Source organism: Alternaria incomplexa (assembly GCF_024043165.1).
Source record: "Alternaria incomplexa strain BMP 0042 chromosome Unknown scaffold_16, whole genome shotgun sequence".
Classification (NCBI taxonomy): Eukaryota; Fungi; Ascomycota; class Dothideomycetes; order Pleosporales; family Pleosporaceae; genus Alternaria; species Alternaria incomplexa.
In genome coordinates this window covers 356208-383911 of record NW_026249865.1, presented here as the reverse complement: position 1 = coordinate 383911, position 27704 = coordinate 356208, and the positions used below count along the sequence as shown (strand labels likewise).

At 53.5% G+C, this 27704-nt stretch overlaps 15 protein-coding genes across 15 annotated transcripts; 11 read left to right on the top strand and 4 right to left on the bottom strand.

Annotated features, from left to right (window-relative positions):
- Positions 1-1076: 1076 nt before the first annotated feature.
- J4E90_009525 (uncharacterized protein) lies at positions 1077-1865 on the bottom strand (the record flags this gene model as incomplete). The annotated part of the gene is made up of 6 exons (XM_051439044.1): positions 1077-1243; positions 1296-1316; positions 1369-1496; positions 1554-1660; positions 1725-1797; positions 1846-1865. 6 exons carry the CDS (start codon positions 1863-1865, stop codon positions 1077-1079), a joined length of 516 nt encoding a protein of 171 aa, XP_051287121.1.
- A 1895-nt stretch (positions 1866-3760) lies between these two features.
- Positions 3761-5799, top strand: J4E90_009524 (uncharacterized protein; the record flags this gene model as incomplete). Its single annotated transcript, XM_051439043.1, has 4 exons — positions 3761-4180; positions 4238-4307; positions 4391-4684; positions 5402-5799. 4 exons carry the CDS (start codon positions 3761-3763, stop codon positions 5797-5799), a joined length of 1182 nt encoding a protein of 393 aa, XP_051287120.1.
- Positions 5800-6424: 625 nt separating this feature from the next.
- On the top strand, positions 6425-7471 carry IPP1 (Inorganic pyrophosphatase; the record flags this gene model as incomplete). The annotated part of the gene is made up of 4 exons (XM_051439042.1): positions 6425-6601; positions 6678-6797; positions 6852-7279; positions 7330-7471. 4 exons carry the CDS (start codon positions 6425-6427, stop codon positions 7469-7471), a joined length of 867 nt encoding a protein of 288 aa, XP_051287119.1.
- Positions 7472-7699: 228 nt separating this feature from the next.
- On the bottom strand, positions 7700-8044 carry J4E90_009522 (uncharacterized protein; the record flags this gene model as incomplete). The annotated part of the gene is made up of 2 exons (XM_051439041.1): positions 7700-7815; positions 7864-8044. 2 exons carry the CDS (start codon positions 8042-8044, stop codon positions 7700-7702), a joined length of 297 nt encoding a protein of 98 aa, XP_051287118.1.
- Positions 8045-8345: 301 nt separating this feature from the next.
- J4E90_009521 (uncharacterized protein) lies at positions 8346-9754 on the top strand (the record flags this gene model as incomplete). Its single annotated transcript, XM_051439040.1, has 2 exons — positions 8346-8692; positions 8758-9754. 2 exons carry the CDS (start codon positions 8346-8348, stop codon positions 9752-9754), a joined length of 1344 nt encoding a protein of 447 aa, XP_051287117.1.
- Positions 9755-11464: 1710 nt separating this feature from the next.
- J4E90_009520 (uncharacterized protein) lies at positions 11465-12481 on the top strand (the record flags this gene model as incomplete). The annotated part of the gene is made up of 1 exon (XM_051439039.1): positions 11465-12481. One exon carries the CDS (start codon positions 11465-11467, stop codon positions 12479-12481), a length of 1017 nt encoding a protein of 338 aa, XP_051287116.1.
- A 419-nt stretch (positions 12482-12900) lies between these two features.
- J4E90_009519 (uncharacterized protein) lies at positions 12901-13682 on the top strand (the record flags this gene model as incomplete). Its single annotated transcript, XM_051439038.1, has 2 exons — positions 12901-13049; positions 13133-13682. 2 exons carry the CDS (start codon positions 12901-12903, stop codon positions 13680-13682), a joined length of 699 nt encoding a protein of 232 aa, XP_051287115.1.
- A 424-nt stretch (positions 13683-14106) lies between these two features.
- J4E90_009518 (uncharacterized protein) lies at positions 14107-15141 on the top strand (the record flags this gene model as incomplete). The annotated part of the gene is made up of 1 exon (XM_051439037.1): positions 14107-15141. One exon carries the CDS (start codon positions 14107-14109, stop codon positions 15139-15141), a length of 1035 nt encoding a protein of 344 aa, XP_051287114.1.
- A 402-nt stretch (positions 15142-15543) lies between these two features.
- J4E90_009517 (uncharacterized protein) lies at positions 15544-16595 on the bottom strand (the record flags this gene model as incomplete). Its single annotated transcript, XM_051439036.1, has 3 exons — positions 15544-16114; positions 16167-16299; positions 16352-16595. 3 exons carry the CDS (start codon positions 16593-16595, stop codon positions 15544-15546), a joined length of 948 nt encoding a protein of 315 aa, XP_051287113.1.
- Positions 16596-16793: 198 nt separating this feature from the next.
- J4E90_009516 (uncharacterized protein) lies at positions 16794-18448 on the top strand (the record flags this gene model as incomplete). Its single annotated transcript, XM_051439035.1, has 5 exons — positions 16794-16940; positions 17028-17217; positions 17336-17955; positions 18009-18215; positions 18266-18448. 5 exons carry the CDS (start codon positions 16794-16796, stop codon positions 18446-18448), a joined length of 1347 nt encoding a protein of 448 aa, XP_051287112.1.
- A 969-nt stretch (positions 18449-19417) lies between these two features.
- Positions 19418-20701, top strand: CYS9 (Thioredoxin reductase; the record flags this gene model as incomplete). The annotated part of the gene is made up of 4 exons (XM_051439034.1): positions 19418-19432; positions 19488-19611; positions 19661-19776; positions 19829-20701. 4 exons carry the CDS (start codon positions 19418-19420, stop codon positions 20699-20701), a joined length of 1128 nt encoding a protein of 375 aa, XP_051287111.1.
- A 706-nt stretch (positions 20702-21407) lies between these two features.
- Positions 21408-21830, bottom strand: J4E90_009514 (uncharacterized protein; the record flags this gene model as incomplete). The annotated part of the gene is made up of 2 exons (XM_051439033.1): positions 21408-21470; positions 21522-21830. 2 exons carry the CDS (start codon positions 21828-21830, stop codon positions 21408-21410), a joined length of 372 nt encoding a protein of 123 aa, XP_051287110.1.
- A 597-nt stretch (positions 21831-22427) lies between these two features.
- Positions 22428-24089, top strand: J4E90_009513 (uncharacterized protein; the record flags this gene model as incomplete). The annotated part of the gene is made up of 2 exons (XM_051439032.1): positions 22428-23085; positions 23134-24089. 2 exons carry the CDS (start codon positions 22428-22430, stop codon positions 24087-24089), a joined length of 1614 nt encoding a protein of 537 aa, XP_051287109.1.
- A 675-nt stretch (positions 24090-24764) lies between these two features.
- CYS3 (cystathionine gamma-lyase cys3) lies at positions 24765-26125 on the top strand (the record flags this gene model as incomplete). The annotated part of the gene is made up of 3 exons (XM_051439031.1): positions 24765-24890; positions 24940-25025; positions 25075-26125. 3 exons carry the CDS (start codon positions 24765-24767, stop codon positions 26123-26125), a joined length of 1263 nt encoding a protein of 420 aa, XP_051287108.1.
- A 619-nt stretch (positions 26126-26744) lies between these two features.
- J4E90_009511 (uncharacterized protein) lies at positions 26745-27422 on the top strand (the record flags this gene model as incomplete). Its single annotated transcript, XM_051439030.1, has 1 exon — positions 26745-27422. The coding sequence occupies one exon, from the start codon at positions 26745-26747 to the stop codon at positions 27420-27422; it is 678 nt and encodes a 225-aa protein (XP_051287107.1).
- Between the last annotated feature and the right edge of the window lie 282 nt (positions 27423-27704).

Below are 27704 nucleotides of genomic sequence, written 5' to 3'. Positions count from 1 at the left end.
GATGTACTCGAAGTCGTTCCAGCCGGCTGAAGAACAAGCAAAATAAATGCGACGAAGTATTGGATATCCGCGAGTCGTTGAATAGTAGAAGACGGGTGTGGAGGGGTTCTGTCAGCGTGCATCCTCAGCCCAAGACATTCGACGTCGCATCCTGGCGCCTGACGCCAAAAGTGAAGATCACCTCAGGCAGCAGCAAAGCACTCGAGGATGCGGAAGTGTGTGCGCGAGGACTATACAAAACGCAGCACGGAGTGCGCCTGACTCCCCGCAGATAGCCCAGCTATCGCTTGCAGAAACCTGCCTTTCTACTCTGCGTTGGTGCTGCAGCTGCAGCAGGACTGGTCGGCGGCTATGTATGCAATATGCAGATGTGGTCACAATGCGCTGCCTTGGCTGCTGAATTTTCCATGTGCAGAAAGCGAGACTAGTGCGTGCGATTAAGTAATGGGTTAGTTGCCGTCGAGATTATCACATGTGTTGGATGGTGAGGAGAATTGGCATCGCCACGAACCTGCGTCTTGTGGAGGGACCCGTTAGAGACCGCAGAGCCTCATCGCAACAGCGGTAATGTGATCTCATTGATCCTCAGGAAGAAGGTACCGATCCGGCTGTTGTACCCATTTGCGAGGCGAATATGAGTGAGCATGCTTGCTTTTGGAATGCGGTGTAATCTGCTTTTTGCTGACATGTCTGTTGGTAGAGTTCAAGGTTACATTGGAATGACACAGCTTTTGGGTAGGTAGCAAGCCACCATGACTACGAAGAGCCCGTAAGGAAAGTGCACAAAGAACGAAAACCCTCATAGCGCGACAAGTACAGAGTAGCAGCACCTCCTGATTCAATGGGTATCTCATCTCTCAGTACCAACCACCTCTACTGCCATTAAACATGATATGAAACGTCCATGTGAATGATGATGCTCATTCGAGGAGGAGCAGTGTCGGCTAACGTCCAAAAGATCTCCATCGTGTAAAGCCAGCTCCAATCCCAGGAGCGTTCTTGCCCTCAACTAGAAAGTTCGTACCTTTGGTCATTCTGAGAGCACAGGACTGTAGGACGTGGGTCCGCCGAGGTGTTTACCACTGCTGGCCACCACCTTGGCCACCCTCTTGACCACCACCGTAACCGCCCTGGCCGCTGCCCTGACCGCCACCGTAGCCGCCGCGAGACTGGTATCCGCCGCCGCCGCCGCCGCCTTGAGAAGGTCCCCAAGAGCCACCGCCCTGGCCGCCGCCGCCGTAGCCTTTTTACCAAGTTAGTTTCTCACTGTGAATAGAACGGTGACATGTGCTTACCACGGTCGCCGCCACCGTAACCTGGGGATATAGTTAGTATAGAACCGCGATGGGTAGGCTGAGTGAAGCTTACCTCCTCCTTGACCACCGCCGTAACCTCCACGGTATCCGCCGCCACCGCCTCCGTAGCCGCCGCCGCGAGGAGCACCACCGCCAGCGCGGTCGGAGGCCTTGTCGACGCGAATCCTACGTCCGTCGAATCTGGGAGAGTCAGCAGTGTCCACTGTTGGATGGTACGCGAAGGCAGAAAAGACGTACTCCTCGTTGTTCATGGCCTGCATAGCGGCATCGGCCTCGGTGTCCTGGGCATAGCGCACAAAGCCAAAGCCTCGGCTGCGGCCAGTATCGCGGTCCTTAACCACGACCTGTGACGATGTGAGCATGGACTCGACCTTGGCGACGACATTCGTCGAGTAGCGTGTCACTTACGGCTTCTTCGACTTGACCGAACTCCTCGAACTTTTGACGGAGAGCTTGGTCGTCGGTGTGCCATGCGAGGCCTCTGTGAAGGGTCAGTCGCGGTCGCGGTATGGGAAGGCTGCGTACTTACCCAATGAAGAGCTTAGACATGGTGAGAGTGATGTCTGGGTCGAACACTGAACGGTCTCAATACTAGCTCTCGCAACTCGAAACAAGGCGCGCGATACAAGGAAGCTCAAGACAGGTAGTGACAGGAGTTGTAGAGTGAAGGAAAAGTGCAGGAAGGCGAGGAATCCATCGCGGCTTCCCGGGCAGGCAGTATGTAGCAACGTGACGGAACGAACATTTGATCTTGTAGCACCAGGCTGTATTGGTGATGATGGCGCAAGCGGTTGCTCTGAAGAGTTAGAGGAGGGAGAGTCGGCTGCAGGCTGTCGCAAGAAAGTGATGGCACAGGGTGAGGAGCAGAGATAGTGAAGCGTCTAGGTTGGCGGGGCAAGCGACGATATGAGTACCCCTCCACCAGGTGAAAGAGCGCTAGGCTGCAAGCAAGTAATAGGTTGCGCGCACGGACTGGAGGGCTGAGGGCCCGGTTTATAAAGCGACGTGGATGGCCACGAGCGACGGGGTGCAATGTGTCTCTCCAGCCAGTCGAGCCAGTCAAGCCAAGGGGTCTGGTAGTTCGGACCTGGGCTGCAGGCAGGCAAACGGAACTGGCCCCTCGCAGCTAGCCGGTCCCAATGCCTTGTCTAGGAGCCCGCACCTGACGATGGACAGGGTGCAGATACTGGTTCTGCCATACATGTCGGCTGGCTGGCTCCCTAGCCTGTCCCGTGTCTGTCTGTTCATGCTGGGTATATGCAGCCCACGTTAGCCTGAGACCGGGGAGGCCCAATTGCAGGGCCCTTGACGAGCCAGAGAAAACGATTTTTTTGATAGGTGCATCGATCCATCGTCCTGCTCAGAGTGCCGGCAGGAGTGCGGCGGCGTCATTGGGCCACTGCGAAATACGTGCATGGACAAGCCTGCGGATAGACAGATTGCGTGCTCGAGACAGCAGCGATCTGCGCCCGTGGCTACAGCAAGACTATCGGGCTGTGACGAAAAGGTCAATGGCGGACAGGTATTGGACAGAAGATGGTGGTTCAAAGAAGCTTATCAAAGTCGCCATCCTTAGTCTGACGGTGTGGGGATCGGGTCTAACTAACTTCCAGGCCCTCCAGGGCTCTGCATCCCGAACTGGCTCGTGCGCGCGACGTCAAGATGTAGCAAGCTGAGCGTGCTTAATGAGACGACTGCTCGCACTTATACGACCGAAGTCCATTGCGCTGAGACAGGCCAGAATGTCCCATCAATCACATACTACACAGTCATCACCATCGGATACAGAAAGCGGGCAAATCGGCAGTGTTTACCGAGATATACCGAGGCAGCGCGGACTGAACCGATCCATCTGTGTTCATTCTGCGTATCTCCAAGCAAGTCGGCGACGAGAAGCCATCGCAGCCATTTCCCTGCGATAGCGGCACAGCGCATGCGGCAGCACGATGCACGGTGCCAAGACGTCTCGCTCTCGGGTACCGATTCTATGGCAATACCATCCATCCAATGATATGAGCATCTTGCAGCCCGAATCGAAGTAAGGAGAGGAACAGACACGACAGACATGGCCTCATTTCCACACCGTGAAGGTTGAAGGGTTGACAATGCACTGGCGTCATCAATGCATCGTGCCTTCCTCCAGCAATGCAGTGACTTCGGCGATGCCGGCAGCCTCACAATGGCAGCACCCATTGCACCTGCCATCACTCTGTCTAGCTATCTGACGTAGCCTATCAGGTAGCTGCAACATCCAGATGAGAACTTGTCACCTTGAACCTCCCCCAGATTACCGTCACACAAGCAATTGAGCGACTATCACGACGATCTGCTCAACCACGCCGTATCCCAGCACCGTCCGGCCCCTCGAGCATCTCAGACCCACCAGACTTGCGAGGCGAACCAGACTCCGTTAACGGCACGGCTCGTCTAGGATGCAGGACAGCATGGACATACGAAAGTGGCTAGACGAGACAGTGCAACCGGAAGCACCGCGCGAGCCCAATAACCTTCATCAGACCGCAGAGCCTGCTAAACGGAAGCGCCGCCGCAGATCAGACAGCTCCCTCCTCGATCCCCGTCCACTTGCATCCTCTCCGCATAAGCCAGCGGAGGATAGTGCTGACGAGGCGCTCCAGGCGACATGCAGCGACAGCTCTAGCAGCAGCCGATATGCGCGCAAACCTCGTAGAAAGACGCGTCCAGAGCGGTATGAGCCACAGTATGCGCCAGGTCCCCATGCCCATCGCGATCGTAAGGACAAATCAAGGAAGTCGCGACGCAAGCCTCGACGCAAGAAGGGCGAGAAGGCATCTGGTGTTATGCAGACCTTCCAGGCCACGAACATGTCTGGAGATCGGCTGACCGTAAGATGTCTATGCAGTCGCCTGAAACATACAGTTTGGTGTTGACGATTGGACTAGTTGAAGCCACGGGAGCAGCTAGGCCTCTTCAACAAGGGACGGACATCTACTGCAATCAAGGGCCGCGGGTGTGAGTAATTCATTCCCCTTCATACAGCCTGAATGATATCTTCCTGTACGTCTTCCCCGCATTACCCAGCTGACGTGTCGCAGTGCCCGATCTGGTCTTCTCGGAGATGAAGTTCTTGCAGCAGCACAAAGACGAATCAGAGCCTGTCCCTCGAACCGACGCGTCCAAAAAGAAACGCAAGAAGGACAATGAACAGATGAAGGAAGGAGAGATCTCCGCTTTCTTCACCTCAGCGCGACCGGCATTAGTCGACAAGGACACGAACATCCTACCGCAGCATCCTGTACCAAAAACTAAGCGGCGTCGTCGTGATCAATCCTCGGTAGATGACACTGCTATACCTACTGTTGAGGCTACAGGCCAAGCCTCATATTTAGGTTTTGGAAGTAGAGGCCCTCGCCATGAGAGTAATAGCTACGTTTCTTGGTCAGAGTCAATTCGAGCGCCTAGCACAGCGCCCGCACGCCCTCACATATCTCACATACGTACCAGTTCGCGCGATGTAGACTTTCATGGTGAGTTCGAAAACAGAAATGCAAATGAGAGTAGCTTCAAACTACCAGCCCGACCCCCTCCAGTGACGAAGGAAAGAACCGATAGCACGCCTGTCGAGCGCTTCAGGGTTTCGTCATTGGCTCCATCACATGGCAGAGCTTCGAGATCACAGTCCTTCCCGCAACACACTTCGTCCCCGCGACGACCGAACCTCGTCGATCGATCTGCGAACCCACGTGCGGCTGACAATATTCATTCGCCTTCGTCAATGCCACCGTCTGCGCCCAAACATGCTATGGGCACGCATCGTACTCAGCTACCCAGCTCCTCGAAGAATATTCGATCAGACTCGACTCCAGTCTCTGGGATGACTGCTCCATCCGGGTATGGACAGGAGAACCAGCATAGCGAATACAGTCCTGCTGGAGAAGGAAGAATACCGACATCTTCTGACTTGGGGGTGGTTTTGCGGCATTGCAACGATACCTTCCACGAACGACGTCTGGCCATAGGTTCGCGGAGGAGACACACCGAGGAGACGCACCCATCGTATCCACAGTCGAACCTGCGGCAGAGTACGAGAGACACTTATCATGCAGCTCAGCAGGGTCCCACTGTACGCTTCGCGGATCAGTCTCATCATGGACCGGTGATGCCAAATTTTGCTGGCCCGAGCATCTACGAACAACAAGCACAGCGTCAGCGACCTCGTATGCAATGGGATCGCGAGGAAGAACCTCTCCAAAGTCAATACCATTTCGAAGAAAACTACCTAGACCAAGGAAATCAAATGGAATACGACGACGTGATGGAGCATGATGACGAGAACTGGGGAGGGCTTCTAGAAGAGCCCCTGTCGTATAGCCTTGATAGTGATCCTGACATATACGGCGGTATCGAAGCACACCCCGGGACTGAGATTGAGCTGGTCCAGGATACAAGACCAGAAAACGATACGGTGGCTCCTGGATTTTGGCGGCCGAATAAACTGTACTGATGTTGAGGTGGGTGGCTGGCTGGTAGCCACATAGCGCGTTAGCGGCAACTTTCTTTTTTCGTGATTAGAAGAGGTCTGAATGGCGAGACGTGAAGCCTGCAATTATCCCAAGAAGCTCAAATGATGAGGAAAGACATATGACTGCAATCTGATTGTCGGCAATTTGAAGAAGCTCAGAAACCGATAGCGACAAGCTGCCTCGGTGTCCGTGCATAAAAAGTTGGAGCTTCCGGTCTCCGCTCCCGTACCTTGCGGACGTTTTCTGATCCTCGGTCTGGGCTTCGCATGAGAGGAGAATCGGCTGCGCTTCCATCTGGTAGTTTACTAAACGGGTGCCATCTGCATGCTCATCCATCAATCGTTGTTGCGGCTCTGTCCCGCCCAGAGATTGATCACCCGGTCGAAGCTCCCCTTCCCTACCGCGACGGCTGTCCCATGCAGACAGTCGGCGGTGACGTTCGTCACAGTGGCGCCTTCCCAACACAGCTCCCCGCCTGCGAGCCCCACTAGTAGACCCCTCAACGACAAAATCAACTCTAGGGCTCGTCTACTTGCAGGCCATCTTAACTCCACAGCTTCTTCTTCTACAGCCATCCACACAGCTGCCACGAAGACCCCATCCACCATGTCTTACACCACCCGCAAGGTTGGCGCTGCCAACACCCTCGAGCACCGCGTCTACATCGAGAAGGACGGCCAGCTCGTCTCGCCATGGCACGACATCCCGCTCTACGCCAACGAGCAGCAGACCATCCTCAACATGGTTGTTGAGGTGCCCCGCTGGACCAACGCGAAGATGGAGGTGCGTCGGCCCCAATTGGCTGCGCCGTGCCCTGTGTACGGCTGCGCGAAATGAAAGACGCTGACTGTCGCTACAGATCTCCAAGGAGGAGCAGCTCAACCCCATCAAGCAGGACACCAAGAAGGGCAAGCTCCGCTTCGTGCGTAACTGCTTCCCCCACAAGGGCTACCTGTGGAACTACGGTGCCTTCCCTCAGGTACGCTGACGCGACCCCGATACCGGACAATACACAAATGCTGATGCTGTGCAGACTTGGGAGGACCCCAACGTTGTCCACCAGGAGACCAAGGCCAAGGGTGACAACGACCCATTGGACGTCTGCGAGATTGGCGAGCTCGTCGCCAAGCCCGGTGAGGTCATCCAGGTCAAGGTCCTCGGTGTCATGGCTCTGCTCGACGAGGGAGAGACCGACTGGAAGATCATGGTCATCAACGTCAACGACCCGTTGGCCCCCAAGCTCAACGACGTCGAGGACGTCGAGCGCCACCTGCCCGGCCTTCTCCGCGCCACAAACGAGTGGTTCCGTATCTACAAGATCCCAGACGGCAAGCCCGAGAACCAGTTCGCCTTCTCCGGCGAGTGCAAGAACAAGAAGTACGCCATGGACATTGTCCGCGAGTGTGCCGAGGCCTGGGAGAAGCTTGTCACTGGCAAGACCCCCAAGGACGAGATCAGCCTGTGAGTAGTGGCCAACCTACCCCGAGTGATTTGTACTAACGAAGCTCTAGCACCAACACCACCGTCTCACACTCTCCCGACCGCACCGATGCCAGCTCGCTCAACGTTCCCCAGGGCGAGAACAAGGCACCTGCCCCCATCGACGGCAGCATCGACAAGTGGTTCTACATCTCCGGTGCCCCGTCCAACTAGATATAACGGGAGCCGTGATGAGCACAAAAGTCTGGATATCATTGGAGCATGGGAATGACTGTAGATGATAGATAAACGTGCATGATTAACGCCGACCAACGACGGTATATGGACCCATGAGGAATATCATCAATGCCTCGTCTCAGCCCAACCCAGAATATTGCCGTGACGCCGACCGATGCTCTGTGTCTTGATACATATGTACATTCATGTCTTGATGCCGAGCCCTTAATTGCCTGCCAACTCGTCTTTACGAGCCAGTGACCGTGAATGTCTATCCACTTCTTCGACGACTTGTGTTATGCGCATGTTGCTGAGGTCGAGGTTCATCTCCTTGCCATCCTCTACGCGGATGTTAACGTTTGCTCAAGGTGCACCGAAAGTGTACGTACTGAACTTGACGCCCAAACTGGCAGGCTCTTTGCTGTCTCGTGGCAGCATCTTGGACTCGATCTTCATGCCATCTGCACGTGCATTCGGTGGTATTAATGAGAGGAAGAGGCGGGCGGGCTTGGAGCGCGGGGAGAAGGGATTGAAGGTAACGCGGACGTCGGTCAGGAATCTGGTGATCATTGCGGCGATGGAGGACGGAGGAGCTGGCGATGCAGACTATGGCTTGTTAGAGGATACACACGATGAATAGATGCGACTACTTACCAATAGGCGGTGATTCGGGAATGGCTGCAATTGACGTGCCACGCTCGTCGCAACCTCTTCGCGATATGTCTGTGCTCAAGATTCTCTGCGGGCCACGCTACAGCTAGCCGTCCACACACGTTGCGCTCTTCCACCCCGCCAAACGGCCCACCGTAGCCATCTCCGTCATAGGCCATCTGCATACATCGACCAAACTCTCTCCGCATTCCGAGCCACCATGGCACCTCTCCCCTCCACCACGCACACTCTCACCACCCGCCTAAGCGCCCTCTCCGAAGCCAACAAAGGTGTCGGCCAACTTATCCAACGACTAGCCAAGCTAGACTTCCAGCCAGGTTCGCAGCCACTCGACAATTCCGACGAAGGCGACGTAAGATTGGAACTCAGTGCCGAGATACACGAGACTCTGAAGGGCATCGAGGAGGAACTTGAACTCCTGAGGCAAGAGGTCGAGGACGTTACGTCACAAGGGGGCATTACAGGAAGAAGGCGGGATAGCAGCAAAGACAGCGAGAGGAGTAGACTTGCTGTACTACTTGCGAGATTAACCGAGGACCTGAAGTTGTGAGTGATACATTCCCCACCTACCGTATTCTTTGTTATGGCATGCTAACCCTACGTTCCTGCAGATCGCGATCACAATATCGGAAAGCGCAACTCACAGCCAAGCACAACGCCGACCGCGCAAAGCTCAAAGAGCGCGAACTCCTCTTCTCCAACCTACAATCAGGCTCCTCCACCCCATCTTCCACATATCGCCAGAGAAAGCAACAACAAGGGCTATCGGAAGGCGAAGTCGTCGCGCAGGCTTCTTCAGACGTCACATCTGCTCTGCGCCGGACAGCCCAGTTGATGAAAGACGAGCTATCACGCTCACGATTCGCACAAGAAACACTCGAACAGACAAACGCCGCACTACAAGATCTTGGGGAGCAGTACTCAGATCTGAACACCCTACTAGCCAACAGCAAGAACTTGGTCTCGACACTCCTGAAGAGCACAAAAAGCGACACGTGGTATCTTGAGACCACCTTCTACATCCTCATAACAACTATCATCTGGCTCGTCTTCCGCCGCTGGTTATACGGACCGCTCACCTGGTTCATCATCTGGCCAGTGAAACTTACCTTTCGCATCCTCTTCGCCGTCCTACCCTTCGGCGCCGCATCCTCAGCCGCATCCTCGAGTGTCGCAGTATCTTCATCCTCAAGAACCCTGATCGTCCAACCTAGCGCAACAGGTGGCATACCCCGACGCGAACCCAACGCCCAAGGACACTACATACCTGTTGGTCGCGGAGGCGGAGTGAATCGACAAGGACAAGATCCTAGTCCACAAGGCTCATATTCGCAGCAAGTAGGTCAGATGGCGGAACAGAACCAACAGCAGCAGCAGGAAGAAGTGCCCGATCACCCTCAGTTCAGACAACCGAGGAAGGATGAAGACGAGGGACCGGTCACACTAGGCGACGGGACAGTGTTGCAGGAGAGCGATAAGCCTAGAAATCCAAAGAAGAAGATGTGGGAGGAGGATGTGGAGAGTGCGAAGTGTGATGAGGCGCAGGCGCAGGAAACACCGTCACAACAGGAAGGAAGTGGACAAAGGCGGAAGAGAGATGAACTATGAGCTGCGACTTCGCAAGTGGGTACGTAGACTGGAAGATATCCTATGATAATGGCCATCATCATTACTTCATCACCACCTTCATCGCTCCGCGTAACCTCCGTTTTTGGAGCATGTGGTGACCACGCGCTAGCAGCTCTGCACTATATAAACCGCTCTTTGACTCGCATCTTGCTTTCCTTCCTTCTTTCAACGACTACCAAAAATTCTTCTACTTCTAAAAAAAAGAATGGCAAAACTGGACATGTGTGCCTCGCTGGCTGCGCTCTTCGCTTGATTCAAAAAACAAGTTTCGACTCCATGACTGCGTCGGTCCGTTCCTCGAAAAGTCTAAAAATACCTGGAAGACCTGTTCATGGTTACACTTGTACAGCGAAACTCCAAACTTGTGCTGATTCTGTTCATGTCTCGTCGAGTTGCCTGCTGAGTGTTAGCAAAACTTCGAAAGCCGTTTGCAATGACCTGTTCCTCCTTTCCCAAAATGAAGATATACCCTGGCTATGTCACAAAACAGTGCATGCCTTCACACATGCCTTTGTTCTGGATAAATTCTAAAAACAAGTTAGTAAGATGCATGTTGGCTTTGCTCGTCTCCTCGAAACGGGCAATTAGCTCACATATGTTCGTCTTTCTGGTCAGAAAGATACACGTAAGGAGGGCTTTTTTCCTGCCGTCCTTTTGTCATAAAGGATCATATCATCAACTCATGTTGTCTGGCACGGGTTTCCGAGCCTCGCGAGGGTATAAAACCTACAGCTATTGAGCTGGAGCTTCTTCCTTCTAACTACCTTCTCCGGAGCTTTACTTCCAAAAATCAGACTAACAACACTAATGTGGTTTTCCAAAGCTTCCCGCAGGTTGAGCCATGTGCGTCTTTGCTCCTCTGCCTCCAAACCCAGGTCGATCGATGCTCTGCTCGCTTGAACCAAAAGCAAACGCTCGCTCTTGCTATGAGTCTTCCGTCTGCTGTCTCAAAACTATGCGATTGAAAGACATGGAGCTGTCAAGCTTCCCTTCGGATTTATAAAAGTCGTCGGCCTCGTGCGTCCTCCATCCTTCTCATTCTTTCACTCAATCTATTATCAAAAACTAGGAAAGCCTATTCATGTCTGAAGACTGAAAAATTTGTCAAGCTTATGGTTGTTCCTGTCTCCGTCGCTGGCCTTAAAAGCTACTGAACCCGCATCACAAAAGGCTGCGGGTGGATTCAAAACAACAGGACATCAGTACATGGATTTCCGCTTCCCTTCTCCAGAGGATCACAAAACATGAGCAGAAGGTATGCATGAAAGCTGAGCACAAGATGAAGCTATGAAAACGCTGCTTTCCTTCCCTTCTTCTTTGCTCTCATAAACAGTTGCATTTATACCAAAACACGATGTCGATAAGCTCATGGTGTGAGACGGACCAAAAAGGCGAACGTTGCGGGTTCATGTGGATTCCGTCTTTTCCGCTGATCGAAAAACACCATCGGTTGAGTCGAACAAGCTGAAGCGGTCTGCAGCCTACATCAACATAAACGCATGTAAAGTCGGTAACCAAAAGTTAATGTAGGCTCCAGACCTATACAGTTTTTTCCCTGGATGAAGTGCATCCGTGACAGTTCCAACGCGCTTGGCATCTGCATAAAAGCGGCACGGCTGCATACATATAGTGGTTTGGCTTCTCTTGTCAACTAACTCGATTACTGCCACTCAAGTCCCATCCATCACCATGGAGCCAATCTACTCGCGCGATGAGTGCATCGCCGCCATCTGCGACTTCTACGACTTCTTGGGAAAGATGTTCATGGACGTGCCCTCGTCCATCATCTACCCACCTCCCGGCGGTTGGCCCAACATGACTCCCGAAATCGCGGATCGTCTAGGCAAGGATCCAGAAGTCATCAATCTGCTACGCCATCTGCCATTTCCTGATGACCAGCCTTACACAGCACGGCCGCACTGTTTGCCAGGCACCCGGTTCCACGCCTGGACGAAGGCAGTGGACGAGCTGAAGGAGCAGGAGGACGCAGAGAGAGAAGATATACTAATCGAGACGGAGAGCCATGAAGACCAGTTCGGCGGCATAATTCCTAAATACTGCATCGGTCTTACGTACGCTCTCAACATCAGCGAATATGTGATGCTGTTGGACGTTAGAACTGGGCTGGTATATTGGATGGACTGCCCGGAGGAGATTATCAAGGCGTGCGATCCTCAGCCATCACGTCTGGTGTATCCTTTGGAGGGGGAAGTAAAGGAGGAACCAGATAAAAGCGTCGTTGTTGTACAGGAGGAAGAGGATGATGTCGAAGCTTCAGACGACAACAGCGAAAACGAAACGCCTCCGACATCCGACGACGGTAGTGACGACGAGAACGATGGGTCTGTTGATTTCGAGGACGACGATGATGATGATGATGACGATGACTCGATGGACGTGGAGTGGGGACCCTGCTGGCCGGTCCGCCACTTCTTCGCCATGTTGAAGAATCACTATATCAAGCTGAACTTCATCCCACATAGCAGTAATCGCGTCGTTCAAATCTGGACGAAGCGATACACTGACCACGACCGAATTCCTGAAGGTTTTGCAGAGTTCTTACAGTCCATATATCACAAACATGGATGGCCTAATCTGGAAGTCTATCAGAAAGAAGCATGCATGGCAGAGCTCGACAAAGCAACAGGAACAGAAGGTACCAAATACTACTACCTGGAACAGTACTTCCAAAATCGCGAATATTAGAAGAAGAGGTGGGGATCAAATTACGAATCGAACGCGGCGTGACATGTACCATTGGTACGCAATGCTGAATAAATAACCTACTGCGGTTCCTTTCGGCGATGTGCACCGTTATTCTCTTTTCTTCAAAGCCACTGCCTGACCCTGCATGTCTAATGGAACCCTTGACCTAAATCAATGAAAGTAACCCACATTGTGGTTGTGAGTGGCCGTGCAGCTGTCAGGAACTTATAGGCAGCATATATCTGCACCGTTATATGAGAACGTGATTGCGTGATCCGGAAAATCACTGCCACTGCCTCCACAGTACGGATCTTCAGCTACTGTCTCTTGCAGTGGATCCAATGCCCTTGAACGACTACACCAGTCCCGACTGAACTACTCAACCAGATCGTATTCCCCGGTAATCTTCAATCTCGACCATGAATGCCCTGAAGTATATTAGAAAGCTTTTCGATGAATCCGACATGGGAAACACATACCGCAACCCTGAAAAAGATACCGACAACTCGCTACGCCTACTAGACGATGGGTTGCTGGACACCACACCCCGCCACGAGACGCTGGAGATGTAGGTGAAGCCTCGATAACAATCCTCGGCTCGGATAGAGAAACAGACACAAAACACCGACAGTATCCACTGACACATCGTAGAACAACACAAAACCAACAAACCTCCCCCTTCCTCCGTCTCCCCGCCGAACTCAGAAATCGCATATACGAGATCCTATTCGGCCACCGATCAATCCACCTCAAAGACCGTACACCTTCAAAATACCACCAGATCCCCCGACCCTGCGTCACGCACATCCGCCCCGTTCATCCCGACAACGACGTATACGGCCCCGGTATCGAAAACGACCGCACGCGCCATCCGGGTAAACAAACACATACATTCTCCTTACTTTTCGTAAGCCGCCAGATCTACGAAGAAACCCGCTACCTCCCCTTCAGCCTCAACACATTCAGGTACGACGAACGACTCGGGCGACAGACCTGGCTCCGCTCGCTGGCATCCCGACTCGCTGTCGTGCGGAAAGTGCGTGTTCATGTTGAAGAGGATTGGGGTTTAGACCGTGGATTAAAGAAAGGTCTGACCAACGGACTGGAGTTCTTCCCAAGTCTCGATAGTCTGGAGCTGATTTGCGGGTATGACCGGTACAACGCAGGTGGGCTTGACAAGGTACTCAAATTGGCGAAGTAGACGAAGCGGGACGTGGAGGCGCTAGTCGGCTCCGAGGTCACATTGAGGATTTATATCAGGAAGGTTTGGAACATTCGCGAGTACGATCTTTTTGATTTTGACACCTATTTTCCCTTCAAGCTTTGAGCGTTGCGACCTATTTTGGTCGGATTGGAGTGACGGATTGCAGACATCATGCTCACAGCTGGCATGTTGACATGGGTCTGGTGTAGGATATGAACGGAGGAAGCTTGGTGAAGCTTGAGAAGCTTCGCGTTGAAGAGCCAGATCTTAGTCATCCATCATTCCCAACAGGGAAGGTACATAACATGAGAACTTCGTCATAATAAAGCCCACCCAAAAGCTATTTGACTCTCTTAGCATCTTGGCTACGATTTCGTTCTCGACAGTACCATCTCATCCCCTTCTACGGCAAAAGCCCAAGATGAAAGTCCACGAGCACCCCGCCTCATCCCCCATCCTGCGGCGCGCCCTAAAAACCGCCCTACCCTACAGTGTCAACCTTGTCTACAGAATCCAACACCCAAACCGAACTGAGCACGCTCACATACTCGCCACATTCCCTCCGTCGGCCACTGAAATACCAGAATGCTGGGCAGCAGCCTACCTCGATCGCTCAATGCGCCCAGAGACCGAACTGTGGATCTTTAGTAGCGCAGAACAGCCGCATCACTCGAATGCAACCCCGGAGTTTCGTCAAGAGAGCAAGAAGACGGTATTGGCATTACTCGAATATATGGCTACACTTGTTACTCCACCAATGCGTTCCGATAATCTACCTGCTCTGGAGCTGGCAAAGCAACACGAAAGAGAATATCCAACCCCACCAGCGTGCGGCGCATACGAACCATCACCGGGAACGTATATGCGACATCTCCTCATGCCCAAAGTTGTTACGCTAGGGGCGTGCCATCGCGACGTGGTTGAGGTACTCCGCGAAGCAGGAGTCTTGCGCACCGAGCTTCCAGGCCCTGATGCAGAGCTGAATAAGTTCTTGTTCAAGCTTTCTGATCTTCCAGAGACGCGAGAGCTGCCCAAGGGATTACGGTGGGGTGAGATGCGCGAGCAGGATATCGATGTCGTCAAAGCCAGGACGTCTATTCCAAGGACGACGAAGACACTCATGTCACTAAAGAGTGTGGGTGTTTTTGAAGAAGAGACAGACACAGCAGTAGCGTGGACATTCCTCGGTTTAGACGGTTCTCTTGTTACGTTACATACAGAAGAAGCATATCGAGGAAAGGGGATAGCAAAGGCCGTTGCAGCGAAGCTGTTTCGACAATATGCCTCAGGATTAGCAGTAGACGACGACGGGAATGCATGGTCACACGCAGACGTATACTTGGGCAATGCGCAAAGTGAGAGTGTCTGTCGAAGCTTAGGAGGTAAGCCGCTCTGGAGGTGCTTTTGGGTGCGGATAGACCTAGAAAGGGTGGGTCATCCTGCAAAGGCTGTCTGAGCTGCTGTCAGCTGGTACGCATCACCTCTTCGTAGCATATTGAGGTGCACAAGCTAGTGGTATATCTGTTCGAAAGTCAGTCTCGAGCCTTGCCATGGTTGTGAAAGAGTGACTTGAAAGACAGGGTGCTCATTAAAAAATTAGAGTGTTGTTGTTGTATTTTGATCCTCACCGAGGAATCTCAGGGTTAAAAAGAAAATAATCATAGCAGCGCGAGATGAAAAGGGTGTAGGCTTACCTGAGACTGTACTGACGCAGATGCTTTGTGAGCATCACGGCATAGTGTCTGAATGAGTTCATCTGATCGTATTGTCGTTGACTGTCTATATCATGAAGACATGCTTCGACAGACCGTAGTCATGCCGATATCTCTCAAGAAATGTCATCGCAAACGTGAGTAGCTTAGTCGAAGAGACCGAAGCCCATGTCGTCATCCTCAGACTCCTCCTTCTCCTCTTCCTTGGCCTCCTCCTTAGCGGCAGGGGCGTCACCACCACCAGAGGTAGCACCAACGGCAGGGCCAGCGGAGGCGTACTTGTCGGGGTTGGCGATGCGGTCCTTGAGCTCGGCGATCTCCTCCCACTCGTAGTCGGTCTCAATGGCGACAGAGATGACCTTCTTGTAGGAGTTGACAACGGAGTGCATGACGGAGGGCAGGGTGGGGAAGCCAGAGGCCAGAGAGATGGCGGCAATGGTGCTGATGGCAGAGGAGAAAGCCTTGAGCAGCTGGGACTCCTCAATGTCCAGGACGGAAGCCTCGAAGGTCTGGCCGTTGTCGTAGATCTGGTAGATACCCATACCGTAGGTGAAGGGCGAGATGTTCAACAAGTTGAGCAGGGTAGCCTCGGAGGCACCGACCTTGTTACCGGCCTCGATGAGCTTCAAGTCGGAGGTAATTTCGATGGTACCACGGGCAATCTTGGTGGGGACACCGAGAGCCTGGAAGAAAGAGGTCTTTCCGGGTTCCATACCACTGTGATATGTCAATTACTTGTACGATGTGTGCGCGCAAGACGTGTTCTTACGTGTTTCCGGCGGGGATGTAGACATCGCCGGGAGCGACGGCACCGGCACGAGCGGGAGCAGCGACACGGTTGGCGAGGATCTTGTCACGGGTCTCCTTGAGGTCGGCGTTGGTGAAGACGAAACCGACGTTGCCTGTACTAGTGTCAATGCTGTGCGCGAGCGTCGCGTGGATGTGAAGACGTACCCTTGACGTGGGGAAGGAGACGCTCGTACTCGGGAGAGTCGTTGATGAGACCCTTCAGAGCACGGCGGACCATGGTGTTCTTTCCCATGAGAACGACACCCTCGCCGCGGAGCGACTGGCGGATCTCGTGCATCTGCTGGGACGAGACATTGTCGACGGTGACGATGAAGATGCTCTTGTATTCCTTGAGCAGCTGCTCGAGCTTCTCGAAGTAAGCGGCCTTGGTTTCTTTCTTGCCCCCCATTGTGTTCTGCGACCCAAAGGGATGTTTAAGGTCTTAGTTTGGTGTTGTTGATGGTTTGAGGAAGAGAGGGAAAGTTCGGCCGGCGAAAATCGAGGTTGTCTGCTGTGGGTGGCCCCTGCTCGCCTAACGCGCTAGCGCATTTGGGGCCTCACAGAAAAGTACCATCAACTCCACGAGCCCGTGTCCAATGCAGACATCATGACTGTTCCGTACCAGTGCATTGTAGCGCGAAGCTCCGAGTCTTCAGATGACTGGACTGTGTTTGCTGCGAGCGGCTCCAAGATTGTAGTTCAATCCAGCCGCGGGTCAGTGACGACATGGCCACAGCAAGACGCCCAAATCGAAGTGAGTGATGGCGTACTTGGTGTGATTTGTTAATGTTGTGGCGTTGGATTGGTGGTCGAAGGAGTTGCGCATCGCTAATATGAGCAGGATCAGCATGAGGGCGACTCCGAAGAGCGACCAGGAAAACGCATCAAATTGGAACAACCGAAAGAGCAAAAGTCGAATTTTGCCAGTCTCATCCTCTCAAATGATGGACAATACTTGGTTGGCATCACTGGCGAAGATAAATGTGTTCGCGTCTTCCAGATCGATGCTCAGAGCCAGCTGCACCAGTTGAGTGAAAGGTAAGAGGCGCACGTTATGAAAGGTTCGAAAACTGACATGATCAAGGTGCATGTCAAGACGGCCTTGCTCAATTACCCTCACGTCTGACGATGCAACCATATTGTGTGCAGACAAGTTTGGCGATGTTTATGCATTACCACTTCTTCCCTCGCCTGATGACGACAAGGTAGAAGAGCTGCCCGAGGCACCAGCAACTGAAGAGGCCGATGAGAAAGAATGGATCCCTTCCGCTACTACGCTCACTGTTCACTCTGGCAGGAATCGAAAGACTCTTGAGGAGCAGCTGAAACGGAAAGCGAAAGGCCCGGCGAAGCCCAAGGAGACTATGCGATTCAAGCACGAGCTGCTCCTAGGCCACGTTTCTATGCTCACAGATGTCGTCTACGCGAAGGCAGACAGGCGGGGCTATATCATGACAGCGGACCGGGACGAGCACATAAGGATATCAAGAGGCCCACCGCAAGCGCATATTATTGAGGGATTCTGCTTCGGCCACGAAGCGTTTGTGAGCAGGCTTTGCCTCACACAATCTGGCCTGCTTGTGTCTGGCGGTGGCGACGATCACTTATTTGTATGGGATTGGCAGAACTACCTCTTGAAGGAAAAGCTGGCCATCCGTGATCTTGCCTTCACTCATCTCCAGGAGCGTGGCATGATTCCAGCAGGAGTAAATGTGGCAACGTACAAGGTCGCGGTTTCTGGAATATGGAATTTACCAAGCAAGGACGGTGTAAGTATCATGAAGACTTTGACTTTGTTTCTTCATCATCTGACTGTTGATAGGCCGAGACAGTTGTTGTGGCATGCGAGGGAGTACCAGCGCTGTTCAGCTTCAGATTAGGTGCATCTGTACCAGGCTATGCCATTCCACTGAACGGCAACGCGCTGGACCTTGCCATCATCCGCACGTCTACTGGTCCTTTGAAGTTGGCTGTGTCGATAGACAACATCCAGAAGCCAGGCTCAACCACCGAAGTTCGGGAAGACGTGGTAAGCTTCCTCAGAAGCATCTCATGGATGATAGCTAACATGTGGAACAGGCACCAAGACTGCAATACTTCGCAAGACAACAAGACGGTACATGGCACGCAGATGCAGAGCTCGCAGAGACGTTGAAGAGTTTCGACCAAGGTGGTGACGACCGACTTGCAGATGACAAAGCAGTCCGGGATATGCTCTACAATGTGGAGAACCTCAGGAAGCGTCCAGGCGCGGAGGATTAGATAGCAGCGTTAGACGCCCACAATGGACTTGTAGTGCTCACTCCCAAGCGCGGGGCCGATATACAAGAACAGAAAGTGAAGCGCGACGCGTGCGACTCCAGAACGTGCATGAACTGTAATCATTCAAACAGTCGCCCCCAGACTACGCCTCAGCACCGGACGAAGTCGCGACATTTCGGACGGGGCTCCTGTTGAACTTTGCCGAGGCTCGTGATACAGAAGTCGCCTCGAGTCAAGCATGTCAGCACCGGACATTAAACGCGAGATGGGCAAGATGGGTGGGCTGCGTGGAACGTGGGTCTAGTACAGGTCGATTTCTAAGAATGACAGCCCGGCCGGCGATGGCGTAGATCGACAGCAAGCAGCCGACTTTTTTCTTTCCAAGCAGAAATCTCCTAACGTCTGACATGTGTCGCATTTGCAAATAAGGTGTGTTTGCTCTCTTGATTTCTACATCCCAACGTGCTGCCCTCATTTTGATACCGCATTGCATATATATTGACTGCGACGCATAGTTGAGCACGATCTGCATATCGAAAACCCCACCACGCCTCGGCTCGCCGTCATCCCCCAAATATCGCGGAACCTCCGAAGCTAGAAGACGACGCCCACTAATCGCAAACCCGCTGCGGCAACGTCAAAAGCGTTTTTCCAGCTCCTTCTCCGTCACTTGGTCACTCCCACATAAGGCACCATTTGCACCGCTCGCACTCCGTTGCTAAACCTCCACATCGCATCCCACCATCCACACACGACCCACACGCCCGCAACCACATCTTGCACGCGACACGCGAAACTTTCGCACACGCCGCCAAAGTGTTCGCATCAATCTTCCGAAGGGCCTCCTCCCCCCGCAATCTATCCTTATTCTCCGTCCCCATCGCTGCCGCGGCATCGCATAATCAGCGCGTCTCACCTGTAGCGGGGCTTTCGACTGCTTCAACCTTTGCAAAAGTACAGTCGCGAAACATGCATTCAAAACTAGTCAGTAAGTGGCATCCTAAAAATTCCTGGCACGGATAGTGCTAACAACATGCAGTTATTGGGTATGTTCCGCGATCAATGGCGCGACGGAGTCGATCTCGAGGATAATGCTAACATACACAGCTCGGGGCCAGCAGGCCACACCGCAGCTATCTATGCCGCGCGAGCGGATCTGAACCGTAAGACACCGCCTCGCAATCACTTCGACGAGATGCTAATCGTGTGCAGCCGTCATGTACGAGGGATTCATGGCTCTCGGTATCGCCGCCGGTGGTCAATTGACCACAACAGACGAAGTCGAGAACTTCCCCGGTTTCGTCAAGATCGGAGGCGGCAAGCTCATGGTCAGTTACAGCACGCGATGGTTACGGGCGAACTGGTACTAACAGCATACAGGAGCAAATGCGCGAACAATCCGAAGCCTGCGGCACCGAAATCATCTCCCAAACCGTCGCAAAGGTCGACCTGAAAGCGCGCCCCTTCAAGTACTGGTTACACCCCATGGGCGACGAAGAGGAGATTGAGGAGGAGATACACACTGCCGATGCTTTGATCATCGCGACCGGCGCAAAGGCCAGGAGATTAGATCTCAAGGGCGAAGACAAGTACTGGGGCAACGGTGTATCCGCATGCGCCGTATGCGACGGCTCCCTTCCCATGTTCCGCGACCAGCCATTGGTCGTCATCGGAGGTGGTGACTCGGCAGTAGAGGAGGCTCTATACCTCACGAAGAAGGCGTCAAAGGTTACCGTACTCGTACGAAGAGACCAGCTCCGCGCGAGCCGAACGAACGCCCGCCGGTTGACCACGCACCCGAAGATCGAGATTATGTACAACACCAGCGCAAGCGAGATCAAGGGCGAGGACAAGAAGAACGGTCTGATGACACAACTAGTGGTCAAGAACAACGTCACAAAGGAGGAGCAGACCCTCGACGCAAAGGGTCTCTTCTACGCCGTCGGCCACGACCCCGCCACCGAGCTGTTTAAGGGACAGCTTGACATGGACGAGGACGGCTACCTGATCACCAAGCCTGGAGAGGGTCTCACAAGCGTCGAGGGTGTCTTCGCTGCTGGTGACGTCCAAGACAAGCGGTACCGCCAGGCCATCACCAGTGCAGGATCCGGCTGTGTTGCCGCTCTCGAGGCGGAGAAGTGGCTCGCCGAGCAAGACGACAGCGTCGGCAACGAGCTCGAGACGGAGAACCAGGCTGAGAAGTCGCAAACAAACGGCGTCGTCCCCGAGTACCGCTCCAACCCTCTTCTATAGACGAAACACGCACCACAACATCACCATCACAAACTTGGACCATGTTTGGACCATTTCTGGAATACCTCGCATGAAAGGGCATGGGCGTCTCATTGTTTAGCGCATATATGGAAGGCACGGGCACCATGTATAGACCTTCGGCAAAAGGCGGTGCATTTGATATAGAATCTTGAGCGGTTGATTTAGGGTTTTAGATAGAGCAGACACCTGGCAATGAATGTCTTCAACTGATGTGTATGGACCGCGAACCGCTTATTGCGACTATTTCTGCTCCAAAATGACCATTTTAGTGTCAACGACATCCTACATGATGCAACAGCGCATCAGGTGCATCCTTGATGAAGTGCACATTGGAAGGCTGGACAGCCGCACCAATTGCCGCGGGGTTGGCGACGAGCTATCAGGGCCAGCGAGACGCTGTGAGACTTCCGATTGTGGTGGATGATGAGCAAGGTAGATAGCGCCTAGGTTGATGAGCATCAACGACCAAGGCCACTGGCTTTGAGGAGGTTGAGCGCACTCTCGAAGGCTTTGACTACATTGATGTCTGCGGCATATTAGTCGAAAAGCATGAGAGGAAGGAAAGGCCAGCATACAATGATTCCGCTTCTGCTCCAGTTCCGCTTCTTCGTGCTGAACGTATGTCGAGCGTGTGCGAAGTCTGAGGCAAGTTGTTAGTAGATCACGCGATTTTCAGACGGCATCTTTACCTCGCGTATGTCCGCTCGGTCTCGTGCTCATTCCCTGACGAGGCCCAGATGCGGAAATACTAACAACTTCATCAGTAACTCGGGCAGATGTAGCGAAGAGGCAGCTGTACATTCATGAGATTGTCCCACTCTTGCATTAGTAGGTCCTCTTGGTTGTGGCATGTCTTCATGGCATCGTGGTACCGCGCCTCTAGGTCTTGCCAATCAAAATCGACAATTTTTTCTGCGGGATCACTCTCTTCATCTTCTGACTGTTGTTCAGCGGCTGCGTCTGCTTCGTCGTCGACCTCGTCTTTCGTGCGCTGTGCTGAGGATGGCCGCTCTGTCTCATCTGAATGCATGCGTCTCATTGGCGGTCGTACAGCCTGCGCCTCTTGACTGGGTGGCGGCTCCGATTTGGCAGCCGGGGCAGTATCCATTGCGGTGGTGTTTTTTAACTGGGTCAGTAGTGGAGGAGAAGAGGGGTATGTCGAAGAGATGTGAGAGGGGAGGGATGATTCGGGTTCGTGGTCGGGAGTCCTGCTCATTTGCGATGCCTTTGGTCAGTGCTGTAGGTAAGTAGAGGGATCGCGAGCGCGTCTCATCGTCATCAGGAGGATATTCGACGCGAAATGTCAGTTCTATCAGATTAAACGCAGTACTCGAAAAGGTAGATTGAGGTTCACTCACGTATACCACGTGCGTTAGCGCGATCCGAATTGGTCAGTCGCGGCATGACGTTGGAAGGAGCGTCTGACTCGCGAAATCGCGCCTCTGCCTGAGTACCGCCTCCATCACACAACCTCTTCAACCACCAGCCTCTGGATGCCTTGCTTATGCTTCACGACAGAGGAGAGCGCTAACACTCACGGAGCCTAGACATTCACCGAAAATCCCACTGACGGATTCCATGGCTACATAGGCACTCGCCAACCGCCTCGACGAATCACTACCACCATGGTCTCGCTGCACCTTCCAGACCTACCACTCCACGGCATTTCTGCAGGCGACATCACATAACATAACCTCTACTCATCATGGAGTGCGACATCTGCGGGAGAGACGGCAGTCTGAGCCAGCCTCTCCACTGCATGACCTGCGCGCGCTCATACCTCGAACAGCCCCGCATTCAACTTGCAAAGACGCTGATAGACCGCGATGCCGTTGCGAAACATGTCACAGCTATCATTAACGGCTCGGAAGACAAAGCGATCCAACATGTTTCTCTCACCGACTCGAAAGGCGGGCTCTTGGTCGACAGGCAAGAGTGCACGAACAATCTAAACTGGGAGCGGACGAAAGCAGAAACGGCAGAGATACAGGATCGACTAGGCATGATATCAGAGCATGCCGACCAGCTCCGACGGCAGATGGAGGATACCAGGAAGCAGCTTGAAGCGAGGCGAGCGGCGAACGCGCAACGCAAGTCAGACCTCTCGTCCGCCACATACGGCATCGAATCGCGGCGGGCGAACGAGTTGGACAAGGTGCAACAGAGGGTCAAGCGGTCGGACTACAACGCAGACAAGATGCACCACGATACCATAGATTTGCGCATGCAGCTATGCACGACTGCTGCGAGGCTCGCGGGACTTAAGATGCAGCGGCGAAAGACAAGGGACGGCGGTATCAAAGAGGTCTATAATATTGGGCCAGGCACGCGTTTGCGGATATACGATCTTCGAGATCTGAATGGTATGTCTAGGCTATACCTGTCGAGGCGATATGCTAACTTTGAAACAGATGTGACGCCTGACGGCCTGTCTGCCTCACTGGCTGCCGTGGCCCAGCTCGTCGTTCGAGTCGCTGCCTACCTGGGCATCCGTCTCCCAGCCGAAATCACACTCCCCCATGCCGATTACCCTCAACCTACAATCTTCAGTCCAGCATCCTCTTACCAGGGCAAGAAAGTACCTTTCCCTGGCTCGACACCCTCACATTCGTCCAGCGCCAGTCCGGAAGCGTCCCGAACGCTTGAGACGCGTATTCATCTTCCGAAGCCGCGCGCGTTATTCGTCGACCGCCCTTTGAGTCACCTCTGCGCCGAAGATCCTCCTGCATACTCGTCCTTCATTGAAGGCGTGTCTCTGCTTGCGTACAATGTGGCCTGGCTATGTCGAACCCAGGGCATGAAAGACAGCTTCAAACAGTGGGAGGATACTTGTTCGATCGGTCGCAATCTGTTCCGACTACTGATCACGCAAGAAACATACAATCCCCAACGCCTCGAGAATCCATTGGACAAAGATATCACCACTTCCAGGTCTTCCAGATCGATCCTCCGCAAGTCACCTGTAGGCTTTGGGCAGCTTTCACACGCTACTTCACATTCCTTCCTAGGCATGGCCGAGAACGCACAGTACATCAGCGGATGGGGCTTGTCGCCAACTAAAATTATCGACGAGCTGAGGGGATATCTGTTGGCTGAGCAGCAGGCGCAAGAATGGGACGTGTTGAACCAGAAAGAATGGGAAGACATGGAGAACTTGATCGCGGAAGACCCCATTCTTGTTGGTGAGAAACGGCGAGGTAACACCGGCCTCGACGATGGGCGTAGCTACCTCACGCCGACTACGAGGAACGGAAAGTCTTCACCATCACCGACGGGACATGTCTCCCATAGCGAGCAGACAGCGCGAAAGAAAGGCATAAGTGGATATGTGAAGCTTAAGAGCCGGCCAGAGGAGGATGCCTACTGAGCATCACCATTATACCCCCAAGATACCCATAGACGTTTGCGCCCTTCATAGACCTCTCTCCACTTCAATCAGATTACGATGCAAATCACTTGCCATTGAGCGCCAATGTTAAATTGTGCTTACGTATCCAAAAAGTCTATAAAGCATCTCGCCCGAACAACCTGCTGGACTTGGTAGCACTCGCAGCGCGATGTGTAATCGAAAAGCTGCCAAGGCCGTCACAAGGCGGGTCGGAGAATACTATGACACCATCTCCGCTTGCTCACGAAACCAACGCGCGCTTTGGGCCGAGCTGTGTATGCCACGGTTTGAGCAAACGCCGCCTGATTAATCTGCTGCTGAGAAATGTCAGACGTCCAACGCGGCCTGTTGGGTATAAGATCGCAGGAGCCATGGAGATGGTCCTCCCTTGCTTTCCATCTCCACTTTGACAGGAAATTCTGCAAGAAAGAATTATTCTGCATTCGCGCCATCACGGTCAACCGCACATGCACCACCGATAGAAAGCGCGCTAGGATTTGTCGCTAGAACAATAATTCACCCATAGGCGTCAACACCTCGGAGGGCCTGAAATTTAGAAAGAAGTTTGTCCTCTCGCTGCGTTTCGAGGTTCAAGTTCCTTCGTGACACCACGTCAACTCCGCCCGCCGTCCAAAGAGTACTCAGAAGATTAAGATGACGCTCCCCGACCACCCCATCGACACCCCGCCACGCGCGCCGTCACCAGTCCACGGATTCGGCACCCTCGCCGTGCATGCCGGAAGCCCCCATGACCCCGTCACCGGAGCCGTCATTGAAGCCGTAAGTATTTCAGGCGCATGTCTCACAAACACACGGCTAATCCAATCAGATTTCCCTCTCGACAACATTCGCGCAAACCGCCGTTGGAAAGCCCATCGGCGAGTATGAGTACTCGCGCTCCTCGAACCCAAACCGGTACGCATGCGCGACACCACCCATATGTCTAAAACTAATGCGCCTGCAGAGACAACTTTGAAAAGGCAGTCGCAGCCCTTGAACACGCCCGCTATGCGCTCGCATTTTCGTCCGGTTCCGCCACCACAGCCAACATCCTGCAATCGCTCGCCGCGGGCTCACACGTCGTGTCCGTTTCAGACGTCTACGGCGGAACGCACCGCTACTTCACCAAGGTCGCCCTGACGCACGATGTCAAAGTCACCTTCAGCCCGAGCATCGAGATCGACATCGCCGAGCTCATCCGCCCCAACACGAAGCTCATCTGGATCGAGTCGCCGTCGAACCCTACGCTGACGCTTGTGGACATCCGCAAGATCTCCACGATTGCGCATCAGCATGGCATCATGGTGGTTGTCGACAACACCTTCATGAGCCCGTACGTTCAGAACCCGCTGGACCACGGCGCGGATATCGTGGTGCACTCCGTCACCAAGTACATCAACGGCCACTCTGACGTCGTCATGGGCGCCGCGGCCTTCAACTCCGATGAGCTATACGAGCGTCTGTCTTTCCTCCAGAACGCCATTGGTGCCGTTCCCTCGGCCTTCGACTGCTGGCTCGCACACCGCGGTCTCAAGACCCTGCATCTCCGCGCGAGGGAAGCAACCAAGAACGCTACGGGCGTCGCAAAGGCTCTCGAGGCCTCATCACACGTCGTTTCCGTCAACTACCCCGGTCTTCCCTCCCACCCACAACACCACATTGCGCTGAAGCAGCACCGTGACGGAATGGGTGGCGGCATGCTTTCCTTCCGTATCCAGGGCGGTCACGCAGCTGCCGAGCGCTTCTGCCAAGCGACCAAGATCTTCACACTGGCTGAGTCGCTGGGTGGAGTTGAATCGCTCGTCGAGGTACCCAGCGCCATGACGCACGGCGGTATTCCTAAGGAGCAGCGCGAGGCAGCTGGTGTCTTTGACGATCTCGTCCGCATCAGCTGTGGTGTTGAGGATGAGGCCGATCTTGTTGCCGATGTCAAGCGTGCGCTTGAGGAGGCGGTTGTTGGTCCTAAGATCACCAACGGAAAGGTCTCCAACAATGCTGCGCCGGCCGCTCAGTAGATCTTGCTCGAGTGCCGTGGGGTTGCACCAGGTGGAGAAAAGTAGCTTTTATGAGCACATATGGATAGATGGCGTTTTTGTTCGGTATGGGCTTATGACCCTTGTGATGGATATGATATCAGAGATACTCTCAATCGAAAAGTGTGGTGTCGTAGTAAGACACGGAATTATCGAGGATGTCTATCTTTGTGCATCTGTACTTTCCAGATGCGAATTGCACAAGCTGCGATTGGTTTGTCGTCCGCCCATGGTTACCACAGAACCAGGGTAAGGGAACCAAAGTATGGCTGCGGCCAAGTGGTGAGTCAAAGGAGAGTATATTTTGTAATTGATGTCCATCTCTATTGTTTGCACGACAGTCAATCCCAGCTCAGCCGAAGTGACCGTAACAGCAAGGATCAGTACTCTCAAAGCAATGTTTCCTCCCCCAATCTCACTTGAAGAAGTGCGCTGCCTGTTCCAGCAGCTTTTGGCACGCAACCACGACAACCCGAATTCTCACGCATACCCCGTATTCGTTTCCTTCGATATCGCACACGGAAACCCCAAGCGCTTCAGCGCTATCGGCGCATCCACACTCGACACGAGGAGTCTCACAACTTCACACTTCTCAACACCGATGCACCATACTCACCCGCCCCTCCACACAGAGACTTTCGACTTCCGGTACGGCCGAGTAGGCGTAAATAGAAAGCAATTGCGGGCCTTGTTCCATGGCCAAGTAAACCAAGTGCGATGGAGCGAGCGCGCTGCCGTTCTCAACCACATCTTTTCTCACTACGTCAATGGAGACAGGGAGCCGTGCTGCAATGCGCGCAAGCTACTTCTGTATGACTCATCGAAAGTCAATGACTCAAACGAACAGAAACTTCCAATCATCCTTGTTGGCCACGACATCCCTTCGGATCTTCTCTCGTTGAACAAGGCGGGTATCAGCATAAATGACATAGCCACCGTGACCGCGATCATCGACACGCAGAAGCTTGCTCGCGAGATGTACAAGGCTGACGATCCTGGATGGAATGTATCGCTCCGAACGCTATGTCGCCTGGTCGGTATGATACCTACAAAGTTGCACGATTGCGGGAACGATGCTGCGTGGACGCTACTTGTGCTTTTCAGTCTCGCTGCGAAGCTGATCAGCGAGGATGACGCAGGGAGAGAAATACTAGAGGAGGTTGTAAGAGAAGGTGCACGCGATAGTAAGACTAGGAAGCAAAGGAACAAGGGAAGTAGAGTGGGGAATAAAGAAGATCAGGTGGACTGGGCGGACAATCTCGTTGTTGAAGTTCCTTGAGTTGCACTGCGCAGCAAGCTTACTGCAGATGCGGTCTGGGACCTGGAGAGACTCTTATGCGTGAAGTTTTGCTCAAGTTTGGTGTCTATACTGTTGCTGCACGTGGGTGTGGTGTTTCCATTCTGGGTCACCTCTCTAAAGCTGGGGTCTGTGGGTACCGTGAAAGTGGCTTCCTTTCTCCAGAGAGCGCTTTCATTTCTTCACAGGCGAGTTCGCCACACAGTCAGCGACTTCTTCATGCGGATACAACCAAATCATAGGCCGAAGCATCCAGGATGCCAG